A 24,911-nucleotide genomic window follows, 5' to 3' on the forward strand; every position below is an offset into this window, starting at 1 on the left:
CCATTTAGTAAGCAGGGATGGTTTCGTTGACGTCCTTGTTGTGTGTAAACTTGTTTGGGCGCTTCGTCCAAAACACGGAGGTTTCGCTATCAAAGCCCGGCGGATGTAATCGCATTGCAAAGACCCAGGCGGAGAATGCATGGAGATGCAACCAAATGGTTGCAACTCTAGTGAGATCGTTGTCAAGTAATACAGTCGCAATATGGCCAAGCAGTCTCTACCAGTTCAGAACTGCTATTTGCCCATGGTGGTGCTTGGAAGAAGAAGAAGATGATGATGATGATACTACTGGATTTATACCCCGCCCTTCTCTCTGAATCAGCGTCTCAGAGCGGCTAACAATCTCCTTTACCTTCCTCCCCCACAACAAACAGCCTGTGTGAGATAGGTGGGACTGAGAGAGCTCTCACAGAAGCTGCTCTTTCAAGGACAGCTCTGTGAGGGCTATGGCTGACCCAAGGCCATTCCTGCAGCTGAAAGTGGAGGAGTGGGGACTCAAACCCAGTTCGCCCAGGTAAGAGTCAACACACTTAACCACTACACCCAACTAGCTCTCAATCTCTACATACGCACACATAAAGTTGCCTTGTACTGAATCAGACACCTGGTCTCTCAAGGTCAGTACGGCCTACTCAGACTGGCAGCAGCTCTCCAGGGTCTCAATCTAAAATCTTTTGTATCACCTACTGCCTGGTCCTTTTGAAATGCCAGTTTGGTGCAGCAGTTAAGAACAGCAGGTGGACTCTAATCTGGAGACCCAGATTTGATTCCCCACTCCTCCTCCACATGCAGCCAGCTGGGTGACCTTGGGTCAGTCACTGCTCTCTCAGAGCTCTTTCAGCCCCACCCATTTCACAGGGTGTCTGTTGTGGGGACAGTAAGGGAATGTGATTGCAAGCTGCTCCAAGAGTATAAAATCTACTCTTCTTAACTGGAGTTGCCAGGGATTGAACCTGGGACCTTCTGCACGACAAGCATATGCTCTGCTACTGAGTCATGGTCCCTCCTGTGAATGGAACTCTGGAGAGCCAGTTTGGTGTAGTGGTTAAGTGTGCAGACTCTTATCTGGGAGAACCGGGTTTGATTCCCCACTCCTCCACTTGCACCTGCTGGAATGGCCTTGGGTCAGCCATAGCTCTGGCAGAGGTTGTCCTTGATAGGGCAGCTGCTGGGAGAGCCCTCTCCAGCCCCATCCACCTCACAGGGTGTCTGTTGTGGGGGAGGAAGGTAAAGAAGATTGTAAGCCGCTCTGAGACTCTTCGGAGTGGAGGGCGGGATATAAATCCAATATCTTCTTCTCTCACATGTAGCCGCTTTATATCAAATCAGGCCATTGGTTTATCCAGGGCATTTTTTGTAGCAGGAACTCCTTTGCATATTAGGCCACACACCCCTGATGCAACTATTCCTCCTGGAGCTTACAGTAGGCCCTGTACGAAGAGCCCTGTCAGCTCTTGGAGGATCAACTACATCAGGGAGATGGGGCCTAATATGCAAAGGAGCTCCTGCTACAAAGAAACCCTGGCTCCATCAACATCAGCATCGCTACTCAGACTGGCAGTGGCTTTCCAGGGTTTCAGGTAGAGAGACATTGCCTGCCACCTGGCCCTTTTAATTAGAAATGCCAGGATTGAACCTGGGACCTTCTGCATGCTAAACAGATGTTCTGCTACTGAGCCACAGCCCCTCCCTAATCTAATCCCTTTTCGCTAATCGTTAAAAACCCATACTGTATAGGGTTGCCAAGTCCAATTCAAGATATATCTGGGGACTTTGGGGGTGGAGCCAGGAGACTTTGGGGGTGGAGCCTGGAGCAAGGGTGTGACAAGGGTAACTGAACTCCAAAGGAAGTTCTGGCCATCAGATTTAAAGGGACCGCACACCTTTTCAATGCCTTCTCTCTAATGAAAATAATGAAGGATAGGGGCACCTTCTTTTGGGGCTCATAGAATTGGACCCCCTGGTCCAATCTTTTTGAAACTTGGGGGGTATTTTGGGGAGAGGCACTGAATGATATACTGAAAGCATGGTGCCTCTACCTAAAAAAACAGCACCCCTAGATTCCAGATACCCGCAGATCAATTCTCCATTATTTTCTATGGAAATAAGTCTTGATAGGGAATAATAGAGTTCCCAGAAGACATTTCCCTTCCCTCCCTTGCTTTCTGATGACCCTGAAGTGGGGGGAGGGCCTCCAAACCGGGGGATCCCCTACCCCAACCTGGGGATTATAATAAACAAAAAAGAAATCAAAGTTAATGAGACCAGCGATGAAAGTTAAACTACTGTGATACGTTGGCTAACAAAGTTTAATAAAACCATTTAAAAACCTTCATATATTTCAATACTTCATATTGGAACAGAGGTCCAACTCTAACATTCCCTTATTACAAAACAAAGGTCCTATTTTAATACTTCATATTGTAACAGAGGTCCGATTCTAACATGCCCATATTACAAAAAAAAAAGTCCTATGAGCACCCGGATGTAGGCTCATTTTGTCAATAGACTTCCTTGGGAGTAATCCTTTCTATATTTCTTCCAGGGTTAACAGCCTCTAGTACCAACCAAGTGTAAATGTTCTTCTGCAACATCTTCTCTCTCATTCCGCAATAAACCAAGACAATAAGAACGAGAAATACCACAAAGCTGAATGGAAATACAAAATTCTTAAGTTTTTCATATTGTTGTAAAAATAAATCAGTCCCCGCCTGGGGATTGGCAACCCTAATAATGTACCAAACATACAACACTGGCACCTCTCTCTCTCTCTCTCTTTCTCTCTGTGCATTCACATCGCTTCCCACTGGCTTAACAAAGTCAACCACCAGCAGCCGATGCTTTCGCTGCTCAGAGGCATCAGGCATCCCTAGTAACCAACACCTAGTTACCAAATGCACAGCAGTCGGCCACCGTCCCCAATGGCTTGTTTGCATCGTAAGTATTTGTGACATTTTCCCCCCGGGGTAAATTAGCTTTACCAAGAATAGCGGCTGGTCCTGCGTGCATTCAGCTGCGGAAGAACTCTGGCCCTACCTCCTCGGGTTTTTTTTGTCCAACAATGGGACGTGTAGCAGGGATCGCTGGGCCTGTTAGACCTCACAGCGAGGCCTTGAGAACGTTGAGCCACAGTGCAGAATGTGCCCAGCTCTAACCTGCCGTTCCAGCAGCACAGCGATGGACAGCGCCAAATTAAACCCTATGGAGGCCTCTAGGCAGTCTCTAAGGCCTCTAGGAGCCTCTAGGCAGTCTCAGGGCCCCCCTTGTAAATTATCTCAGAGTCGAAACGCCCGCCATGCCGCCCGTGGCCTCTACTGCAGCCTGCAGGCACCTTTTCCAAAGCCCCTTTGACAAAGCTGCAGGGGAGAGGGAAAGAGAGGCAAACTTGGTGATGACGCCAGCAGCAGCCGCACCAGGCAAGTCGGGCAAACAGTGGGTCAGGTGCAGGCTGGGAGGGCTGCAAGCAGGGGAAATTGGGGGGGAAAGCCATCTTGGGGCCCCTAAAGGCATAGGGGCCATAGGCAAGTGTCTACTTGGCCTAATTGTTAATCCGGCCCTGGCAACGGATCAGTAACAGTGGGCGAGGCATATTTTTAAAAAACCAAAGAAGCTGGTGTCTCAGTTGCTGCTTATGGACTTTCTCACGATCCAACAAAGGCAGCTTTGACTCTCAAAAGCTGCGGCTCCCCTCCCCCCCCAAAATATTGTCAGTCTCTCCTATCAGGCCCATGAGCAACTGGTTGTCATCTGCTTCCTTCTCTTTCTCTTGCTTCCTTCTGCATCACAGCTTGCTTTGCCAGGCTTGCTCAATCGCACAGGAGCTACAGAGCAAAGCCTCTATTTTCTCCATTGGCTGACCAGCACATGAAGCAATTTATGCACAAAAGCTCACAATGCCCAGCCATTTCATGTTTCCCCCCAGGCCTTAGGCTCAAAGCATTGACCATGAGATTTCTGTAATGAATGCCAATAAATAAAAAGTAGGTTTGCAACTTGCACATACGCCTGAACACCCTACTCAAGATTGCTACAGCACAGACATTGTCTCCAGATTTTGATGCAGTGATTCAGAGCGAGAGGTGTCAGTTATAAGAGACTGTTAAATAAACAAGATAGTGCAATTTTAAGCATGTTTTAAGTTTTTGTTAAAAAAAAATCTTTAATTGTATTTGTCTGTCCTTTATAAAGTTTGCATATCCACTACCTGGCATTACATTTTATGACACACGCAACCCGGCCCAACACCAGAAGAAGAAGAAGATATTGGATTTATATCCCGCCCTCCACTCCGAAGAGTCTCAGAGCGGCTCACAATCGCCTTTACCTTCCTCCCCCACAACAGACACCCTGTGAGGTAGATGAAGATATTGGATTTATATCCCGCCCTCCACTCCGAAGAGTCTCAGAGCGGCTCACAATCGCCTTTACCTTCCTCCCCCACAACAGACACCCTGTGAGGTAGATGAAGATATTGGATTTATATCCCGCCCTCCACTCCGAAGAGTCTCAGAGCGGCTCACAATCTCCTTTACCTTCCTCCCCGACAACAGACACCCTGTGAGGTAGATGAAGATATTGGATTTATATCCCGCCCTCCACTCCGAAGAGTCTCAGAGCGGCTCACAATCTCCTTTCCCTTCCTCCCCCACAACAGACACCCTGTGAGGTGGGTGGGGCTGGAGAGGGCTCTCACAGCAGCTGCCCTTTCAAGGACAACTCCTATGAAAGATATGGCTGACCCAAGGCCATGCCAGCAGCTGCAAGTGGAGGAGTGGGGAATCAAACCCGGTTCTCCCAGATAAGAGAGCTATGGCTGACCCAAGGCCATTCCAGCAGCTGCAAGTGAAGGAGTGGGGAATCAAACCCGGTTCTCCCAGATAAGAGTCCGCACACTTAACCACTACACCAAACCAGGCCTACTAGCCAGTGATAGGCATCTCCTCCATGAATCTATCTAATCCCCTTTGAAAGCTGTCTATTCCTATGACCATTGCCACATCCTCGGGCAGCAAATCCCACATTTTAATCACTCTCTCTCACTCTCCCCCCTGATAGGCTTGCCGATCCCCAGGTCCCAGCAGGGGTTCTCCCACTTTCTCAGGCTCCTCCCCGCCCCCAGTCAGCTGGCTAGCAGAGGGTGGGGAAGCTCCGCCCCCACAGCCACAATGTGCCTTCCCCCTTCAGAACGCTAGGAGAAAGCTTGCAAAGGCTTCCTTTTTTGGATGGTGTGTCTGTGTCTTTAAGGCTGAATGGGGGCGGGGTGAGCAAGCAGAACAACGTGGCTGCTGCCAGTAGCTGTGAAAGCAGCCCAGACCCTCCGTTTGTTGTACAAGTTTTTCAGAGGTTGTTTGCATAGTAAAGGGTAAACTTGAACCTTTGGTTTCCTTGTGTTATTGGAAGTTCAGCAACTTGTGAGTAAATTGCCCCAGTGAGACCACACAAGTGTGGGATTGCAAATTGTTTTATTTTTGCTTCTCTGTGTGTGTGTGTGTGTGTGTGTGTGTGAGAGAGAGAGAGAGAGAGAGAGAGAGAGAGAGAGAGAGAGAGAGAGAGAGAGAGAAAGATTATTTGCAGTTGCTTGGATGAGGAAATGAAAACTATTCATGGGAACTGCACTGCTGAGTTTTTATTTATTTATTTTAGGGGACGTCTCCTGGCTCCACCCCCCAAAGTCCCCGGATATTATCTGAGTTAGACTTGGCAAAAAGGTTGGGGACCACTGCTCTAAAACAGGGATGTCAAACTCATTTGTTATGAGGGCCAGATCTGACATAAATGAGACCTTGTTTGAGCTACTGGTATTAAAGTTGTGAGCTGCTGCATCAATTGTTGTGCTCTGGGGCCATTTTTCCTGAGCTAAGACAAATAAAAAGTGTGAGCTGGAGGCTAAAAATCTGTGAGCTAGCTCACGCTAACTCAGCTTAGAGGGAACACTGGCTGTGAGGTAGGTGGGCCTGAGAGAACTTTCCCAGAACTGCTCTTGAGCAGAACAGCCATGAGAGAACTTGTGGCTGACCCAAGGTCACATCAGCAGGTGCATGTGAAGGAGTGGGGAATCAAACCTGGTTCTCCCAGATAAGAGCCTGCACATTTAACCACTATGCTAAACGGGCTCTCACACCAAACTGGCTCTCACACCAAAAGTCACCCACCCAAACATAATGGAACAAGAGCGCCACAAGACGCTTCCTCTGGTAGTCCAGGGGTGTCAAACTCATTTGTTATGACGGCCGGATCTTACATCAACGACACCTTGTTAGGCTAGGCCATGTCGGGTTGGGTCAAGCCAGGCTGGGCCATGTTTGTACCTGTTTAAGATTATGTAGCAGAGATATACATTCTATAAAGAACACAGACAAAATATATATTTGTAAAAAACTTAAAAAGTTAGCACTGGTTGGTCTTAAAGATGCTTTCTTTGCATTTCTCCCATGGGATCCAGGGAACTGGGCAAAGGAAGCTCTGGCCCTTTCCTTCCTTCCCCAGGGGAGTGTGGGGGAGCCTCAGCCGATAAAAGGAAGAGAGGCTTGGCTCAGTAGCTCTGCTGTGCGATTGAGAGAGCCTGGTGAAGCAAGTCATTCCTCCCCCTCTCTTCCTCAAGGGAGGAGCCTCAGCCAATGGAGAAAACTGAGGTTTTGCTCTGTATCTCCTGTGCAATTGAGCAAGCCTTGCAAAGCAAGCTGTTATGCAGAAGGAAGCAAGACATAGGGAGAAGGAAGCAGATAACAGCCAGTTGCTCGGGGGGGGGGGCTGATAGGAGCCCTCTGGGGGCCTGATTTGGCCCCAGAACTGTATAATAGATCGCAATGCCAAAAAACCATCCCCTGTGGGGCAATGCTGCGCCAAAGCGACGACTGTTGCTCTCCACCACAAACAGGATCTGGCCACAGTGAAATCACACCTAGCAGGAACAGTGGGAGAAATTAAACGTCCCTGCCTGGTTTGAACAAAGTTGCCTGTCGAGAGGCCCAGCGGTGGAGGACAGCAGCCAAGCTCTGCACTGTGAGTGGTGCACCAGAAACCCAGTTGGCCATCTGCTCCTCCTATTATCTCACCCACCTATTTACTCAACTGTAGTGTTTGCGCTGAGTGTTTGGGATCCCGCAGCTGCATTTGCCTTGGGAAACATCCTCTACATTATCTTTCCCTTTCTCTGAAACAGATCTATTTATGGAAGCCACATGCTCTAGCATGTAATAATTTAACTTATAATGTCATAAACACACACACACACACACAGAGTCTTTTGTGTATCAGTCCAGCCCATCGTGGCAACAAAGATGCACTGTGTGCCAGAGAGAACAGCAACCTGGTCTGCAATACTGTGACTCAGCAGAATATGGGCTTTAACCATGCCTTCTCCTGTCCTTTAACTGGGTTTGATTCCTCGCTCCTCCCCTTGCACCTGCTGGAATGGCCTGGGGTCAGCTATAGCTCTCGCAGAGGTTGTCCTTAAAAGGGCAGCTGCTGTGAGAGCCTCTCCAGCCCCACCTACCTCACAGGGTGTCTGTTGTGGGGGAGGAAGGTAAAGGAGATTGTGAGCTGCTCTGAGATTCAGAGTATAGGGTGGGATATAAATCCAATATCTTCTTCTTCTTCCTCCAAGTGGAACAGCTGACCTGGGTGAGGCGGAGGGGAGAACAGGTCCTTGGGGGTGTGGAGGCCAACTCTGCCATTCTTTTTCTCCCCTCCCTATCATCTGCTTGGCAATCCGGCCCGTAGCGAACCAGGGGCCCATGGAGCCTGGCCCCCTGATAGTTTTGGGGGGCCCTCACCAGGGCCTTTTGGGTAGAAGAAGCCCAGCAGGAACTCATTTGCATATCAAGCCACACCCCCTGACATCACCATTGTTTTGCATAGGGCTTTTTGTAGAGAAAGCCCAGAAGGGGCTCATTTGCATATTAGGCCACACCCCTTGACATCACAATTGTTTCGCGCAGGACTTTTCTTATAGAAAAAGCCCAGCAGGAGCTCATTTGCATATTAGTGCAAACCCCCTGACATCACCATTGTTTTGCATAGGCACTTTTGTGAAGAAAGCCCAGCAGGAGCTCATTTGCATATTAGGCCACACCCTCTGACATCACCACTTTTGCATAGGTTTTTTTTTAAAGAGAAAGCCCAGCAGGAACTCATATGCATATTAGGCCACACCCCTGACATCACCATTGTTGTGGGGGTTGTAGAAAAAGCCCAGAAGGAACTCATTTGCATATTAAGCCACACACCCCTGACAACAAGCCAGCTGGAACTGTGTTCCTGTGCCTGCTCAAAAAAAGCCCTGGCCCTCACCCCATATCCCAAGGGCTGCCCCCTTCCTCCCCCTCCTGCAAAATTTAAATCAGGGGTGTCAAACTCATTTGTTATGAGTGCCCAATCTGACAAAAATAAGACCATGCATGGCCAGGCCATGTTGGGTTGGGCCGGGCCATGTGTGTACCTATTTATGATTAAGTAGCAGAGAGATAAACTTTATAAAGGGCACAAATGCAGTATTTTTTAAAAAAAAAAACAAACCTTAAAACATCCTTAAAACACTAGCACTTGGTCTTAAAGTTGCTTTCTTTGTATTTCTCTCATGGGGTCCAGGGAACTGGGCAAAGGAAGCTCTGGCTCTTTCCTTCCTTCCTCAGGGGATCAGGGGGGGGAGAAGCCTCAGCCAATAGAAGGAAGAGAGGCTTGCCTCAGTAGCTCTGCTGTGCCTGGCAAAGCAAGCTCTCCCTCCCTGCCTTCCTCCCCAAGGGAGGCGCCTCACCCAATGGAAAAAAATACAAGTTTTGTTCTGTAGCTCCTGTGCGATTGAGCAAGCCTGGCAAAGCAAGCTGTGGTGCGGAAGGAAGCAAGAGAGAGAGAGAAGGAAGCAGATGACAGCCAGCTGCTCAGGGGGCTGATAGGAGCCCTCCAAGGGCTTGATTCGGCCCCTGGGCCACATTTTTGACACCCCTGATTTCAATCATGCAGGAGGGGCACTCAGGAGCAGCTGCTGCCCTTTCCATGCCGTTTAAAGGCCAAATCAGCTGATTATGGGCTCTAGATCATGTGAGAGGGGTGGCAGGAGAGTTCACCAGCCTCTTGCATGATTTATAGGGCCCCCTTGCCCCACAGTGCCCCATGGCTCTCCCCCCCCCCACAGCCCCTAGCTACGGGGCTGGCAATACATGCACCTGAAGAGAGCTATGCAAGAGAGCTCCTACTCAGACATAGGATGGCGTATGGATCATTTTTGTCTTGCGGGATCCTCATGCAGGGAAGGAAACAAATGAAGACTCTGGAACTGCTGGATTGGGGCATGTATCTCTTCTTGGACAGAACCTGGTTTCGATGCCCATCCTATGGACCTGCGAACTCCTCGACGCAGTCCCAGAGACTGTGAACAGTTGGGGCCTCCTCAAAGAACACTACATATGCAAAGTTATAGCCAGCCACATAATGTCCAGAAACATTACAAATGCTTGCCCAATGCCATAAGGTGTTAAGGCTGAATGGCTGATTGTATCTTCTCTACCCATATGTTCCAAGGATACCCCGTTCATTCCAGGGAAGTGCTAGAGGATTTGAGCATACCATCAGGAGCTGAAAAACACGGATTATGTATTTGGAGCGAACCTTTTCTAATCCAGCCTTATACAGAAATGTTCTTAGAGGAGGACGCCAATTTCCAGGTGCTTGGCCTGCTCTGTGTGCACCATGTTTTTGCCTGAAACAATGATCCAATCCCAATTATGCAACTTGTACGGTTGCGTTTAACAATGTTGTGGCAACAGACAGACAACCTGATTCTCAGAACAACTGGTACCTAACAACACACACGATCGTCCCGCAATGGAAAGAACGCACCAGGATCGCAGCCATAACATGAACCTAAAAACTGATTTTCTAGCTCATCTTATTGATGTCATCAGCTCTCATTTCCCACCACGCTTTGGATCAAATCCCCAGGCACCTGATACCAAGGGCCGGCCCTTCCAAAAGGCAGACTAGGTGATCGCCTAGGGCGCCAGCATTCTGGCGGCACCAAATTAGGTGACGCTGCCATGTGACTTGGTGATGTTATCAGGGCAGGGGGGCGCCAGAAGCGAACCTTGCCTAGGGTGCCAGACAGTCTAGAGTCAGCCCTACCGGTACCTGCCACAGGTCCAAAACGGCATTCAGACGCAAGCAGAACATTGTGTGCTGACAAATCAACCCCCGTTTCCCTCCCTCGTCGCCGCAAAGATGAATGAGAAATGCACTCAGAACGTCCTACCATCGATCTACCTTCACAGACATCTAATTCTGGACCTATTTGAGCTCCACAGAAGCCCGGCGCAACAGTAAAGGAAAGAAAGAGTCAGAGTTCCACGCTTGGAAGCGCCCACACCAAAAGGCACGCGGGGCGTAGTGCACAGTACCAAAGTTCTGTACACGAATACAAACTGCAGCGAGCTAATGCTTGAAATAACAGCAACTTTTAAAGTCTTTTTTTTTCCACACGGGGCTGCACTTCCAGAGGGGCATGCAAAGTTATTGAGAGTCTGCCGAGCTTCTTAAAAGACTTGCGACTCGAGGATGATTCTCCAGGCCCCTAAATTTTGTCTTCCAATCCAGGCCCTAAATTTTATCTTCCAATCCCTCCTTCTGCTTTTTAAAAAATACTATCAACACAGCGGCACGCTTATCCCAGGGTTGCATTTCTCAAGAGCATGCGCATGCGTACATATCCCAGGACTGGTTCAATTAGTACCCGTTGAGTTCTGCACATTTTGGCTGGATAGGACAAGGCGAACATCGGATCAGCTGTCAACAACACCTGGCGCACCCAGGGATCGTCTGAAACCTCCGCCACCTTCAAATAAAGTTTGTCTCGATAACACCTTTGCCGCGCAACCGTTTTCCCACAACCAACTTCTGGCTACATGGACAGAACACCGTCCTTTCCGCCCCCTGCCATACACACTCCTTCTTTAGAAGAACGTTCCACCCTCTCCAACTTTTATCCAGAAAGCGGCGTTTGCAAAAACCAGTGTCCCCCCAACAGCGAACAGTTCATATAGCATCCTTTCTCAGAATCTCAGGCAGCATCTTGCAAGAGGCCCCAGAGGGCTGGGTAAACACAGCATGGTCTGGGGGGCTGCAGGGTGGTGGGGGGGCACTTGCTGTGAAAGGGATCTTTATATGCCCATACGAAGGCTCCTTGCTATTAACTTCATCTGCTATTGACACAGCACAGTGCAAACAGAGCAGTCCCTTTCTGAATAGCATGAGTCACGGTGTCACTGTGCCGGGGAGGTGGTTTTTTTTCTTTTTCTTTTTGCATTTCCCTGTCCTCCGCCGGCTGTTGGCGAAAACAAGACTCGCTCTGGTTGAAGCATATTTTTTCGCAAATGCATTTAGCCGCAGGGAATGCCCGTCCCCTTCTGGCTGTTACAGGGGCTCTGCCCTCTCTCACCATCCCTCAAGAAAAAAAGATGTAAATAAGGCATAGAGCTAAGCAGTGCCAGAACTTCCCCAACAGATTGGAGAGGGGGGGGGGGCGGGGAAGGTTTGTTACTTTTAGGATGTTCAGACATGCACACTTAAGCCACAACGGATTGGAGCTGCCCGCAGAGCTTCCATCCTGAGCACATAAAGTGAGATGTAAATAGAGTGAACACATAGAGTGAGACGTGTGGATATCCATAAAAACTTCCATGCAAGCAAACTCAGCTGGAACCGGGAGCATTCACTCGTGTCTTTGCTTAACTGGCAGAAAGTGAAAAAGAACACAGGGCTGGGGTGGGGGGGGACACAGAGGAAAGAAGGGGGTCAGGGAAGATGGGTCCTCTCTGGCCAGCCTTCATTTCAACATCTCCAAACGCCAAGAGCCAAAGAAACAGTTTGGAGGCTGACTCAACCTAACAAAAAGCCAAAGAGAGAGAGAGAGAGAGAAAGGGAGAGAGAAAGAAAGAAAGAGACCAGCAGCTGCTGACTCCCAGCTAACAATTCCCAATTTGCTTCTCCTAGGCTCAGCAAAACTGTCCATTGTTCCCGGCTTCCAAGAAAGAAAGAAAACTGCATGTTTTTTTTTTGTTTTTGGGTTGTTGTTGTTTTTTTAAAAAAGAACTCGCACAAGCCCATTTTGCCCAGAAACAACACAACAGACTTTTTTTTCCCTTTCTCAGCAGTTTGCCCGGTGAAACAGTGGACCTTCAGCAAGTCACACATTTTACGCGTGAGCATGGAGTTTCTCCTCCCACACACACACGCACATAAACATAAAGCTCTGGGTGCAAATCATGCTCTTGTTTCAAAACGACCCGAATTAAAAGATTATTTCCCCCCCCCCCCTCTTGGCGGGGTGGGGGGGACGGGGGGGACGGACGGAATCAGAGATGGCTTTGTTTGTCCCTCGCAGAGAGACAGAAATTGGAGAGGGGCAGAGTTAGATAAGGCTTGTGAAAGTTTCTTTTTTAAAAAAAAAAAAATGCAAGTCCCACCGGACCATAAAGTTTGAAGATGCAGCCCGATCCAAGCCCCCCACTTTAAAACCTGACCCCCCCCCCAAAAAAAGAAATAATAATAATAAATCAACACAACAGTGCAAGCGGGGGAGGGGAGGAGAGAGAGTTATTATAGCGAGAGAGAGTCACCTTATTGTAGCTGTAGTAACCCAAACACTGGGCAAAATCCAGATTGGACGGGTCTCCGGGTAAAGCGCTTCCAGAGGCAGCGGGATAAAATCGTACATCCATGTCGAAGAAGGGGCGCCTCGCTTGGGGAGGCGGAGGAGACGAGAGAGCGCCCGGAGAGGGCAGGGGGGGCCGGCAGGGGAAGGGTCCCAGCTGGGGAGGGGGGGAGAGGTGGGGGGGTTCCGCGCCAAGTTCAGTTTTCCCCCCTTCCCCCCCCCTCCGATAGATCCACCTTTTCCCAAGTTGGCCCCGGCTTTGGGGAGAGGGAGGGACCTGACCGTCCAGCAAGTTGTTGGGGCTGCGCAAAGTGGAGCGAGAGGGGAGAAGCCGGGCTTCCCGGACTGGGGGTGGGGAGGGAGGAGAAGGGAGCCGGCGAGAGAGGGAAGGAGGGAGGGGAGGGGACGAGCGAGACGGCGGCGCAAGAAGGGGGGGGGGAGGGAGTGCCGAGGGAGAGCGGCGGCAGGTGAGCCGGTGGAGGGGGGGGGTGGAAGGGGAGGGAGGCGCAGGTGAAAGGGGCCGGCCGGGCGCGGGGCGGGCGGAGAGTGGGCAGGAGGGGAGAGAGAGGGAGGAGGCACAGGAGGGTCCTGCGTCGCGAGGAGAGAGGGGGCGCTTGCCAACAGAGTGGGGGCGCTTGCAGGGGAGAGAGGGGCGCTTGCAGAAGAGGGAAGGGGGCGTTGCAAAGAGAGGGGGGGCGCTCGCAGAGGGGGAGAGAGAGAGAGAGAGAGGCAGGGACGAAGCCTTCCTCCTCGCCAGCGCCGGGCTCCTGCCTCCCCAGCCCCAGCCGAGCCAACACAAAGGAAGCCAGGCGCAGGCAGCTCGGCTCCCCCCCGCCCCGGGAGAGGAGAGGGGGGCGCGTGCGCTCGGCGGCAGGCACGAGGGACCCTCGGATCCCCCCCCTCCCCACCCCTCTTCTCTCCGCCCGCCCCGTCCGCTCCTCCTTCTTCTCTTGCAAGCCGGCAGGGAGGGGCGCCCGCGAGGGTGGGCAAGCCGCGCCCCTCCGAGGGTCTTAGCGAGGGGGACTGCGGAGAGGGACGCCCCGGCTGCGCTCCTCGAGGGGCTTTGGCCGCTGGCGGCGGCGGGGGGGGTGGGGTGGGGTGGCTCGCTACTAACCTCCCCTCCCCCAGCGCGCAGACCGATCCTATGGCGGTTGGACGCAGGGCCGTCCCTGCCACTAGGCGAACTAGGCAATTGCCTAGGGCGCCGGCCTCCTGGGGGAACCAGATTGGGACCCCCCCCATGTGACTGGGTGATGTTATCAGTGGGGGGGGGGGGTGCTAGAAGTTAGCCTGGCCTAGGGTGCCAGCTTGGACGGGCGAGATGGGACTTCACGGCCACAGGAGGTGGCGGCTACCAGCGCGGCCAGCTCCAAGAGGGGATTGGATCGACATCTGGAGCAGAGGTCCTACAGTGGCTATTAGCCACAGCGTATTGTTGGAACTCTCTGTCTGGGGAAAGGGATGTTCTGTATTCATGGGGCTTGGGAAGGGCAGTGGGAGGGCTTCTAGCGTCCTGGCCCCACCGATGAACCTCCTGATGGCACCTGGGGTTTTGGCCACTGTGTGACACAGAGTGTTGGACTGGATGGGCCACTGGCCTGATCCAAGATGGCTTCTCTTGTGTTCTTCTAGCCAGCTTCAAGAGGGGATTGGATCGACATCTGGAGCAGAGGTCCATATGTGGCTACTGGCCACAGTGTATTGTTGGAACTCTCTTTCTGGGGCAGTGATGCTCTGTATTCTTGGTGCTTGGGGGGGGGGGGGCAACAGAGTGAGGACTTCTAATGTCCTGGCCCTGCTAATGGACCTCCTGATGGCGCCTCGGGGTTTTTTGGCCATTGTGTGACACAGAGTGTTGGACTGGATGGGCCACTGGCCTGATCCAACATGGCTTCTCTTATGTTCTTATGAGACTCAGAGTGTTGGACTGGATGGGCCACTGGCCTGATCCAACATGGCTTCTCTTATGTTCTTATGAGACTCAGAGTGTTGGACTGGATGGGCCACTGGCCTGATCCAACATGGCTTCTCTTATGTTCTTATGTGACTCAGAGTGTTGGACTGGAGGGGCCATTGGCCTGATCCAACATGGCTTCTCTTATGTTCTTATGAAAAGCATATGGAGCAGAGGTCCATCAGTGGCTATTAGCCACAGTGTATTGTTGGAACTCTCTGTCTGGGGCAGTGATGCTCTGTATTCTTGGTGCTTGGGAGGGGCAACAGAGTGAGGATTTCTAATGTCCTGGCCCCACTAATGGACCTCCTGATGGCGCCTCGGGTTTTTTTGGCCATTGTGTGACACAGAGTGTTGGACTGGATGGGCCACTGGCCTGATCCGACATGGCTTCGCTTATGTTCTTATGGACTGGTTGGCCGGGCAGGGCGTTGAGGATTGAACCCCCGAAGTTTGGGGGGGAGTGGGATAGAGGGTCATGTTGTTTCTGCGTGAGCTGCCCAGGTCTCATGAGCATGCCCACAGATCATTCCGCGGCTGCGATCCAAACGGGTTTGTTTTTCAGGCCGGGACACGTTTTCGGACATTCAGGCCGGGCCACACACATCCAGATGTTGCAACAGGGTATGCGTGCACAAAGTGGCAGGCAAAAAACCCTCGCATGAGAGCCCGCATGCAGTCTTGGTCGGAATGTTTTCGTTTTCTTGGCTTCGTGTGTAGCTCACTTTTCTCCCTGGCGAGGACCCAAATTGCATAGCGGTCTTCTCCCTGGCTCTGATTTGGTTTAACAACAACTGCCCTGCGAGGCAGGTTGTTAGGCTGAGATACAGCAACTGACCCAAGGTCACCCAGAGTGAGGATTCAAACCCAGGTCCAAGTCGAACATTCTAACCATTAAACTATGCCATCTCCACCAGGGGTGTCAAACATCAGCCCAGGGGCCAAATCAGGCCCCCGGAGGGTTCCTATCAGACCCCCAAGCAACTGGCTGTCATCTGCTTCTTTCTCCCTCTCTCTCGTTTCCTTCTGCATCACAGCTTGCTTTGCCAGGCTTGCTCAATCACACAGGAGTTACAGAGCAAAACCACTATTTTCCCCATTGGCTGAGGCTCCTCCCTTGGAGAGGAAGGAATAGCTTGCTTTGCCAGGCTCTCTCAATCTCACAGCACAGCTACTGAGCCAAACCTCTCTTCCTTCTATTGGCTGAGGCTCCTCCCCTTCCTGGTCCCCTGGGGAAGGAAGGAAAGAGCCAGAGCTTCCTTTGCCCGGGTCCCTGTGTCCTATGGGAGAAATACAAAGAAAGCACCATTAAGACCAACAAGTGCTAATGTTTTAAGCATGTTTTAAGTTTTTAAAATATATATATATATATATATATATATATATATATATATATATATATATATATATATATATATATATATATATATATATAATTGTATTTGTGTCCTTTATAAAGTTTATACCTCTGCTACCTAATCTTAAATAGGTATACACATAGTCTGGCCCAACAAGGTCTCATTTATGTCAGATCCGGCCCTCGTGAATTTGACACCCCTACCCTAAAGGATCTTGGAACAGCTGCTTTCTCATTACTAATCTACTTCACAGGGTTGTTGTGTAGAAAAAATAGAGGAGGAGAGTCTCACGTATGCCAGCCTGAGTTCCCCAGAAAATTAATAGGGGAGGCGGAAATGGGGTAGACAGCATCCCAGCAAGGGTTGCCAATCCGGGTTGATAGTTTCTTGGAAGTTTGGAGGCAGTGCCTGAAGAGGACAGTGTTTGGAGAAGGACCTCAGTGCAGGCCTGTAGCCACAGAGGGGCCTGTGGGGGCACTGCCCCCTGACTTCCAGGCAGGGTCCCCTGACTCCTGGGGACTCTCCAGGGCACAGTTTACTTTTTTTCTTTTTGCACATGAGATGCACTTCCTTCTTGACTCCTAAGTTTTAGGGTTAGCTGCCTCAACCTGGCCACTTTCAGAGCCTCCAGCTTTTGCCCCTATCCCAGAAAGCTTCTGAGAAGAGGTGGATGGGGAAGGGTGCTCCCTGACTTTTTAAAAAGCCCCTCAACTTTTAAAATCCTGGCTACGGCTTTGCCTCAGTGGGGTAATGCCACCCTCCAAAGCAGCCATTCCCCCCCTCCCAGTCAGCTGGTTAGCAGTGAACATATGAACATATGAAGCTGCCTTATACTGAATCAGACATTTGGTCCATCAAAGTCAGTATTGTCTTCTCAGACTGGCAGCGGCTCTCCAGGGTCTCAAACTGAGGTTTTTCACACCTATTTGCCTGGACCCTTTTTTGGAGATGCCAGGGATTGAACCTGGGACCTTCTGCTTCCCAAGCAGATGCTCTACCACTGAGCCACCGTCCCTCCCCAGTGGGTGGGGAAGCTCTGCCCCCACAGCCACCATGTGCCTTCCCCCTTCAGAACGCTAGGAGAAAGCTTTCAAAGGCTTCCTTTTTGAATGGTGTGTCTGTGTCTTTAAGGCTGAATGGGGGCGGGGTGAGCAGGGAGAACAACGTGGCTGCTGCCAGTAGCTGTGAAGCAGCCCAGACCCTCCATTGGTTGTACAAGCTTTTCAGAGGTTGTTTGCATAGTAAAGGATAAACTTGAACCTTTGGTTTCTCTGTGTTATTGGAAGTTCAGCAACTTGTGAGTAAATTGCCCCAGTGAGACCAAATGAGTGTGGGATTGCAAATTGTTTTATGTTTGCTTATGTGTGTGTGTGTTTGTGTGTGTGTGTGTGTGAGAGAGAGAGAGAGACAGAGAGAGAGAGAGATGATTTGCAACTGCTCGGGTGAGGAAACGGAGACTGTATTCAGGGGAACTGCACTGCTGTGTTTTTATTTACTTATTTTAGGGAAAATCTCCCGGTTCCACCCCCAAAGTCTCCCAGCCCCAGCCCCAAAGTCCCCAGATATTATCTGAGTTAGACTTGGTAACCCTAGTATGGAATGCCCAGAAGATATTGCTAGCGCTATCCTAAACAGAGTGACCTCCTTCTTTATAAGGCTGAAACTCTGTTTAGGATTGCATTGTGATTCCTGAATCTTACATAGGGTTTCTTCATGCATTATGAATGTCTGGTTCCAAAGGAGGGGGAGAAAGCCAGTTTGGTACAGAAAATAACATGAATCTTGCATGTAGGTTGCCCAGATTGAGAAAAACAAGAAGGAATGGATGTGAATACAGTGATTCAGACATGGTTTTGAGTGGTGTTTGTGATGACGTACTCAAGGGTTTCATGCTGTGGGAAGCTAAAGAACATTAGGAGGGCTGGGGGGGGGGTAGTTAAGATTGTGGGGGAGGTGAATAATTGCACACAGTGGCCAATGAGGGAAGTCCAGTCCACACCACATGTTCAGGAGCTGTAAGGAAGGAGTGTTGGCAGACGAAGAGATGGGGGCTAACAGACATGAGACGGAGTTGTGGGCCTCTATGGGCCAAAAAGCCAACCCTTTGGAACATATCCCAAATATATATATATTTTTAAATGCTTCATTGAGTCAGCCCGATTTGTATTTTTTCCCTCTATGCAAGTGGCTATTCCGACATTAATTCCTTATTTTTTTCATTCCAAAGGCACAAGGTGTTACATATGCCTTTCCGATCTCTTCCTAATTTTGCAAAATGCTCCAAGTGAATTATTTCCCACCCCTATGGTTTCCCTGTACTGTAGCACCTTCCTGCATGTAATATAGTTAGTGATTCATACTGGTATCTTGCTAATTGAGAAGAAAATGAAGGAACCATGAAGGAGGAGGAGGAAGAAGAAGAGACTGAATTTATATCCCGCCCTTCACTGCCCAAAGGAGTCACGGAGCGACTTGCAATCTCCTTTCCCTTCCCTTCCACACAACAGACACCCTGTGAGGTGGGTGAAGCTGAGAGAGCTCTGACAGACACTGCTCTGGAGAGGAACAGCTCTGTGGGAACTTGTGACTGACTCAGGGCCACATCAGCAGATGCACGTGGAGGAGCGGGGAATCGAACCTGGTTCTTCCAGATAAGAGTCCGTGCACTTAACCACTACACCAAACTGGCTCTCATCTGAAGGAAGAAGAGGAGGAGAAGAACTGGGGTTTATATCTCATTTCTCACTACCCGAGGAAATTTCAGAGCAGCTTACAATCGCCTTCCCTTCCCCTCCCTGCAACAGATACCCTGGGAGGTAAGTGGGGCTGAGAGAGCTATGTGACTGGTCCAAGGTCACCCAGCCGGCCGCATGTGGAGGAGGAGTGGGGAATCAAACCCGGTTCTCCAGATTAGAGTCTGCCACTCTTAACCACTACACCACACCGGCTTTACCATGGTCTCAATGGAAACTTGAAAGAAAAACAGCCCATCTTAGTCTTCTGCTCTGCAGTGTTAAGCGTCTGCGAGCAACACTGAGGGACAGTCCCTAGTTCCAGTTAACCCTGTGCAGAGAGCTCCTGGGGTTTGGGGGCACTTCCCTTCCTCTGCTTCCATCATGCCCCCCCCCCCCACTTAGAATCATAGAGTTGGAAGGGACCTCCAGGGTCATCTAGTCCCACCCCCTGCACAATGCAGGAAACTCACAAGCACCTCCCCCTCAATTCACAGGATCCTCATTGCTGTCAGACGGCCATCTAGCCTCTGTTTAAAAACCTCCAAGGAAGGAGAGCCCACCACCCCTTGAGGAAGCCTGTTCCACTGAGGAAGCGCTCTGACAGTCCGGAAGTTCTTCCTAATGTTGAGCTGGAAACTTTTGATTTAATTTCAACCCACTGGTTCTGGTCCTGCCTTCCGGGGCCACAGAAAACAATCCCACACCCTCCTCTAGATGACAGCCCTCAAGTCCTTGAAGATGGTGACCACTTCCTTGCCACCTGCCTGCATCCTCCTCCCCTACTGCCTAGTCTCCTGACCTTCCCCCACCCAGCTGCTCATTTTCCAGTCCTCACTCTTCCCATAAAATGTTGGGCAGGGCTATTTTTATAGGAAAAGCCCAGCAGGAACCTATTTGCCTATTAGGCCACCCCCCCAGATGTCACCATTATTTCACACAGTGTGGAATTCTAGCAGGAGTTCCTTTGCCTATTAGGCCACACCCTCCCGACATCGCCAATCCTCCAAGAGCTTACGAGGCTCTTTTTTGTAAGCTCTTGGAGGATTGGCTGAATCGGGAGGGTGTGGCCTAATATGCAAAGGAGCTCCTGCTAGAATTCCACCCGATTTCACACAAGGCTTCTTTGTAGAAAAAAAGCCCAGCAGGAACTCATTGTCATATTAGGCCACACCCCCTAACACCAAGCCAGCCAGAACTCTGTTCCTGTTCGTTCCTGTGCCAAAAAAGCCCTGATGTTGGACACTGGGTGCAGCTAGGAGTGCGGGTGGTGGGAGGGCTCACAGCAAGTAGATGGGCAGCAGGGGAGAGAAGCGGGTGGAGGGGGATGGCAGTGGGTCCCACCAGAAGACCCCGGCCTTGGCCAGCTGCCCCACCTCATGGGGGGGGGCACTAGCAACACCTATCTATACCAGGGGTGGCCAAACTGCAACTAGGAAACCACATATGGCTCTTTCACACATATTATGTGGCTTTCGAAGCCCCCACCACCATGTCAGCCAGCTTAGAGAAGACATTTGTCTCTCTAAATCACTTTGCCAAGCCAAGCCAGTTGGTGGTTTTGAGAATGCATTTAAAGTTAAAGTTGCTTTCTTTCCACCTCTCCCCCATCTATCTTTCTTTCTTTCTTTCTTTCTTTCTTTCTTTCTTTCTTTCTTTCTTTCTTTCTTTCTTTCTTTCTTTCTTTCTTTCTTTCTTTCTTTCTTTCTTCCTTCCTTCCTTCCTTCCTTCCTTCCTTCCTTCCTTCCTTTCTTTTTCTTTCTTTCAGAACATAAGAACATAAGAGAAGCCATGTTGGATCAGGCCAATGACCCATCCAGTCCAACACTCTGTGTCACACAGTGGCAAAAAATTTTATATATACACACACACTGTGGCTAATAGCCACTGATGGACCTCTGCTCCATATTTTTATCTAAACCCCTCTTGAAGGTGGCTATACTTGTGGACGCCACCACCTCCTGTGGCAGTGAATTCCACATGTTAATCACCCTATGGGTGAAGAAGTAGTTCCTTTTATCTGTTTTAACCTGTCTGCTCAGCAATTTCATTGAATGCCCACGAGTTCTTGTATTGTGAGAAAGGGAGAAAAGTACTTCTTTCTTTCTTTCTTTCTTTCTTTCTTTCTTTCTTTCTTTCTTTCTTTCTTTCTTTCTTTCTTTCTTTCTTTCTTTCTTTCTTTCTTTCTTTCTTTCTTTCTTTCTTTCTTTCTCTTCCTTCCTTCCTGTCTTCTAGCTCTCAAACATCCGACATTCATGTCTTGTGGTTCTCAAACATCTGATGTTTAGTCTATGTGGCTCTTACCTTAAGCAATTTTGGCTACCCTTGAGCTATGCATCCCCCTACTACCTATCTCCAAGGAGCTGACAATTTAATGCAGTTCCGCAGGGTCTGTGAAATATTGCCGCTGGACCTATGATTGAGGAAAGCAATGGGTTCCATCTTTGACGGGCCTCTCCTCTCTCCCCCTTTTCTCCCCTCCCCTGTTAGACCAGACATGTCGTATACCACTCCCCCCTGAGTTTTATGCCATTTTCATTGCTATTTGTTATATTGTCAATATTAACATGGTGTGTTATCATATTTATTACTGGCTGTTTATTATATTTATTGTATGCACGTTTACAATATTGTCGTCACGCTGTTATCCGCTCTGAGCCTCTAAGCAGGGAAAGTGGGATACAAATTCAATAAAATAAATAAATAATAGATTGAATTGTATGCACACACGCTAGGGTTGCCAATCCCCAGGTGGGGGCAGGGGATCCCCCGGTTTGGAGGCCTTCCCCCCACTTCAGGGTCGTCAGAAAGCGGGGAGAGGGGAGGGAAGTGTCTGCTGGGAACTCTGTTATTCCCTATGGAGATTTATTCCCATAGAAAATCATGGAGACTTGATCCGTGGGTATCTGGGGCTCTGGGGGGGCTGTTTTTTGGGGTAGAGGCACCAAATTTTCAATATAGTATCTAGTGCCTCTCCCCAAAATACCCCCCCCCCCAAGTTTCAAAAAGATTGGACCAGGGGGCCCAATTCTATGAGCCCCAAAAGAAGGTGGCCCTATCCTTCATTATTTCCTATGGAAGGAAGGCACTGAAAAGGTGTGCTGTGCCTTTAAATGTGATGGCCAGAACTCCCTTTGGAGTTCAATGATGCTTGTCACAGCCTTGATCTTGGCTCTACCCCTACTGTCTCCTGGCTCCACCCCCAAAGTCTCCTGGCTCCACCCCCCAAAGTCCCCAGATATTTCTTGAATTGGACTTGGCAACCCTAACACACGTACACAGAATTTTATCTTCTCACAGACTCTGAGAGACGGATTAGGCTGAGACAGAGTGACAGGCCCCCGTTCACCCTGCATGCTTTTAAACAGAGTGGAGATTTGAATACAGCCTCTAGGGCCTAACCATGTGATATGCTGAGGTCCCACAGGATTGGAACCATGGGAAGGGGGGAAGAAGAAGAGAAGGAGGAGGAGGTGGTGGAGGAGGAGGTGGTGGTGGAGGAGGAGGAGGTGGTGGTGAAAGAGAAGACTGGATTTATACCCCGCCTTTCACTCGGAGTCTCAGCAGTTTACAATTGCCTTCCCCTCCTCTCCCCACAACAGACACCCTGTGAGGTAGGCGGGGCTGAGAGAGCTCTGAGATAACTGTTCTTGAGAAAGCAAATCTGTGAGAACTGTGAGTGACCCAAGGTCACCCAGCAGGTGCATGTGGAGGAGTGGGAGTCAAGCCTGGTTCTCCCAGATTAGAGTCCACTGCTCTTTACCATTATACCACACTAGCTCTCAAAGAGGCAATGGGGTTGCTAAGGCTTCCCCACACACACACACTATTTTCCTGATCAAATACAGCCTCGAGGAAGGGGGTGTTTGCCCTGTTGTCAGTCTGGGAGTTTACTCGTATCAAGCATTCATGAGAAGGTCCCAGGTTCAATCCCCAGCATCTCCAGTTAAGAAGGTCAGGTTGAAGGTGATGTGAAAAATTTCCACCTGAGACCCTGGAGAGCTGCTGCCGTTCAGAGCAGACAGGACATATGAACATATGAAGCTGCCTTATACTGAATCAGACCCTTGGTCCATCAAAGTCAGTATTGTCTTCTCAGACTGGCAGTGGCTCTCCAGGATCTCAAGCTGAGGTTTTTCACACCTATTTGCCTGGACCCTTTTTTGGAGATGCCAGGGATTGAACCTGGGACCTTCTGCTTCCCAAGCAGATGCTCTACCGCTGAGCCACCGTCGCTCCCCAACCTTGATCAACCAGTGCTCTGTCTCAGCATACAGCAGCTTCATGCACTTACATAGGTAAGGTGTCGATCTGTCTCGGAATATCACCCTCAAAGTAATTTCAGCTTCACCCAGTCTCTTCCTCCACTTGCTCTCAGCGTAGTCAAAAGCCAAATCGAAATGGCTACCCCCAGTATCTCGTAACACCATAATACTTGCCAGGGCCTTTTTTTTGTAACAGGAACTCCTTTGCATATTAGGCCACACACCCGTGATTTAGCCAATCCTCCAAGAGCTTACAGGGCTCTTCTTACAGGACCTACTGTAAGCTCTTGGAGGATTGGCTACATCAGGGCTGTGTGGCCTAATAGGCAAAGGAGTTCCTGCAACAACAACAAGAAAGCCCTGAGACTTGCTGTATCTAAGGTGGAAGGAAAGGATTCAGGGGTCTGGGGGGAAACGGCCCCAAAGGACTGGTTTTTTGCTTCTACAGAAGCGGATGACCGCACCATCCAAGTCTTTTTCTTGTGCATTTCCACCCCATAAAAAGCCTTCTGTTTGGGTCCAAAACGGTAAAAAAATTGGGATATTTGGCACAGGCTGAGCGTTTCCTCTATTTATCCTCAGGAGGTTCGTAAAAGGTTTCAGCCTTTCGCATCTTGAATTTAATCAAAGCTTCTAGAATCCCATTTATAACCAGACAGATCCTTCAGAACATTTACATAGGCGATGTGTTTTCCATGTTCCGTAAGTAGCCCGCTCTGTTCGGAGAGTGTAATTAAAACAGCCTGATGTCGTACAGTGAGTGGAACACTTCAGCCAAGGATTTCGTTCATAATAGGTAACCTTGTCGATTTTTTTTTTTAAAATGTAAAGTACCCTTTAGGCAGCCGTATATAAACCTCTAGAATCAATCAATAGCTGGCATAGTAAGCAAAGATCTCGTTCCGTGATTAGGAAGAAAACACAGCTTTTCAGCTGAATTACTGGTGGCTTTGGAGAATGTCTTAGGAAAGAATACAGTCTTTTCCGTCTCAGGCGAGCAGACTGCAAGTAGACTCAGGGCTATTTTTGTAGCAGGAACTCCTTTGCATATTAGGCCGCACAACCTGGATGTAGCCAATTTATTTATTCGTTTGTTTGTTTATATCCCCTCCTCCCCGCCGAGGCAGGCTCAGGGAGGCTCACAATATAAAATCACAACAATTAAAATCAATAAATACTATAAAATACACATTCGATAAGTAAAACAGAGAAATTAATTTAGTGCTAACTCTTCAATGTTATATACTTCAGTGACGACGGTATTTCTTCCAACTCTCTGCGATAGAAGCTCCATGTCAATTAAACACCAGCTGGAAGAGGATGGTCTTGCAGGCCTTGCGGAACTGCACAAGGTTCCGCAAGGCCCTCACTTCCTCTGGCAGTTGATTCCACCAGCAGGGGGCTGCAATTCAGAAGGCCCTGTCTAATGGTCTTTAATTTGGCCTCCTTCAGCCTGGGGATCATTAATAGATTTTGTGATCCCCTCTGGGGAACGTGGGGAGAGACGGTCCCCAAGGTAGGCAAGTCCTATGACATACAGGGCTTTAAAGGTAATAACCAGCACCTTGTAGCGAATCTGGTATACTATTGGCAGCCAGTTCAGTTCCCGCAGCCCCGGCTGTATTTGCTCCCACCTGGCTGTATGTGCTCCCACCAATCCTCTTGGAGCTTGCAGTAGGCCCTGTATGAAGAACCCTGTAAACTCTTGAAGGATTGGCTACATCAGGAGGGCATGGCCTAATATGCAAAGAAATTCCTGCTACAAAAAAAAAAAAAAAGCCCTGAGTAAACTTATAGAACAGCCAACGAAGCGGAGAGGAGGGGTGTTGTTCTCCCAAACCCAGACTGAACTTGATTGGTGAAACTGATTGTGTGAATGAGTGCTAAAAGCAAAAATATGTTCTTATTAAGAGGAGATCATGTAGGTTTATGGAGGAGAAGTCTATCAGTGGCTACTAG

At 49.6% G+C, this 24,911-nt stretch overlaps 1 protein-coding gene across 1 annotated transcript in view; it reads right to left on the reverse strand.

The window, feature by feature from the left end:
- Nucleotides 1-12,734, reverse strand: part of TOX3 (TOX high mobility group box family member 3) — a 184,335-nt gene extending 171,601 nt beyond the window's left edge. Inside the window, exon 1 of the mRNA XM_060254450.1 lies at nt 12,609-12,734. Within this exon, the coding sequence (XP_060110433.1) occupies nt 12,609-12,710 (102 nt within the window). The 5' untranslated portion in view covers nt 12,711-12,734. The remainder of the gene's footprint in view (nt 1-12,608) is intronic.
- Between the last annotated feature and the right edge of the window lie 12,177 nt (nt 12,735-24,911).

This window comes from Heteronotia binoei, chromosome 14 (genome assembly GCF_032191835.1).
Source record: "Heteronotia binoei isolate CCM8104 ecotype False Entrance Well chromosome 14, APGP_CSIRO_Hbin_v1, whole genome shotgun sequence".
In the NCBI taxonomy this organism is placed as follows: domain Eukaryota; kingdom Metazoa; phylum Chordata; class Lepidosauria; order Squamata; family Gekkonidae; genus Heteronotia; species Heteronotia binoei.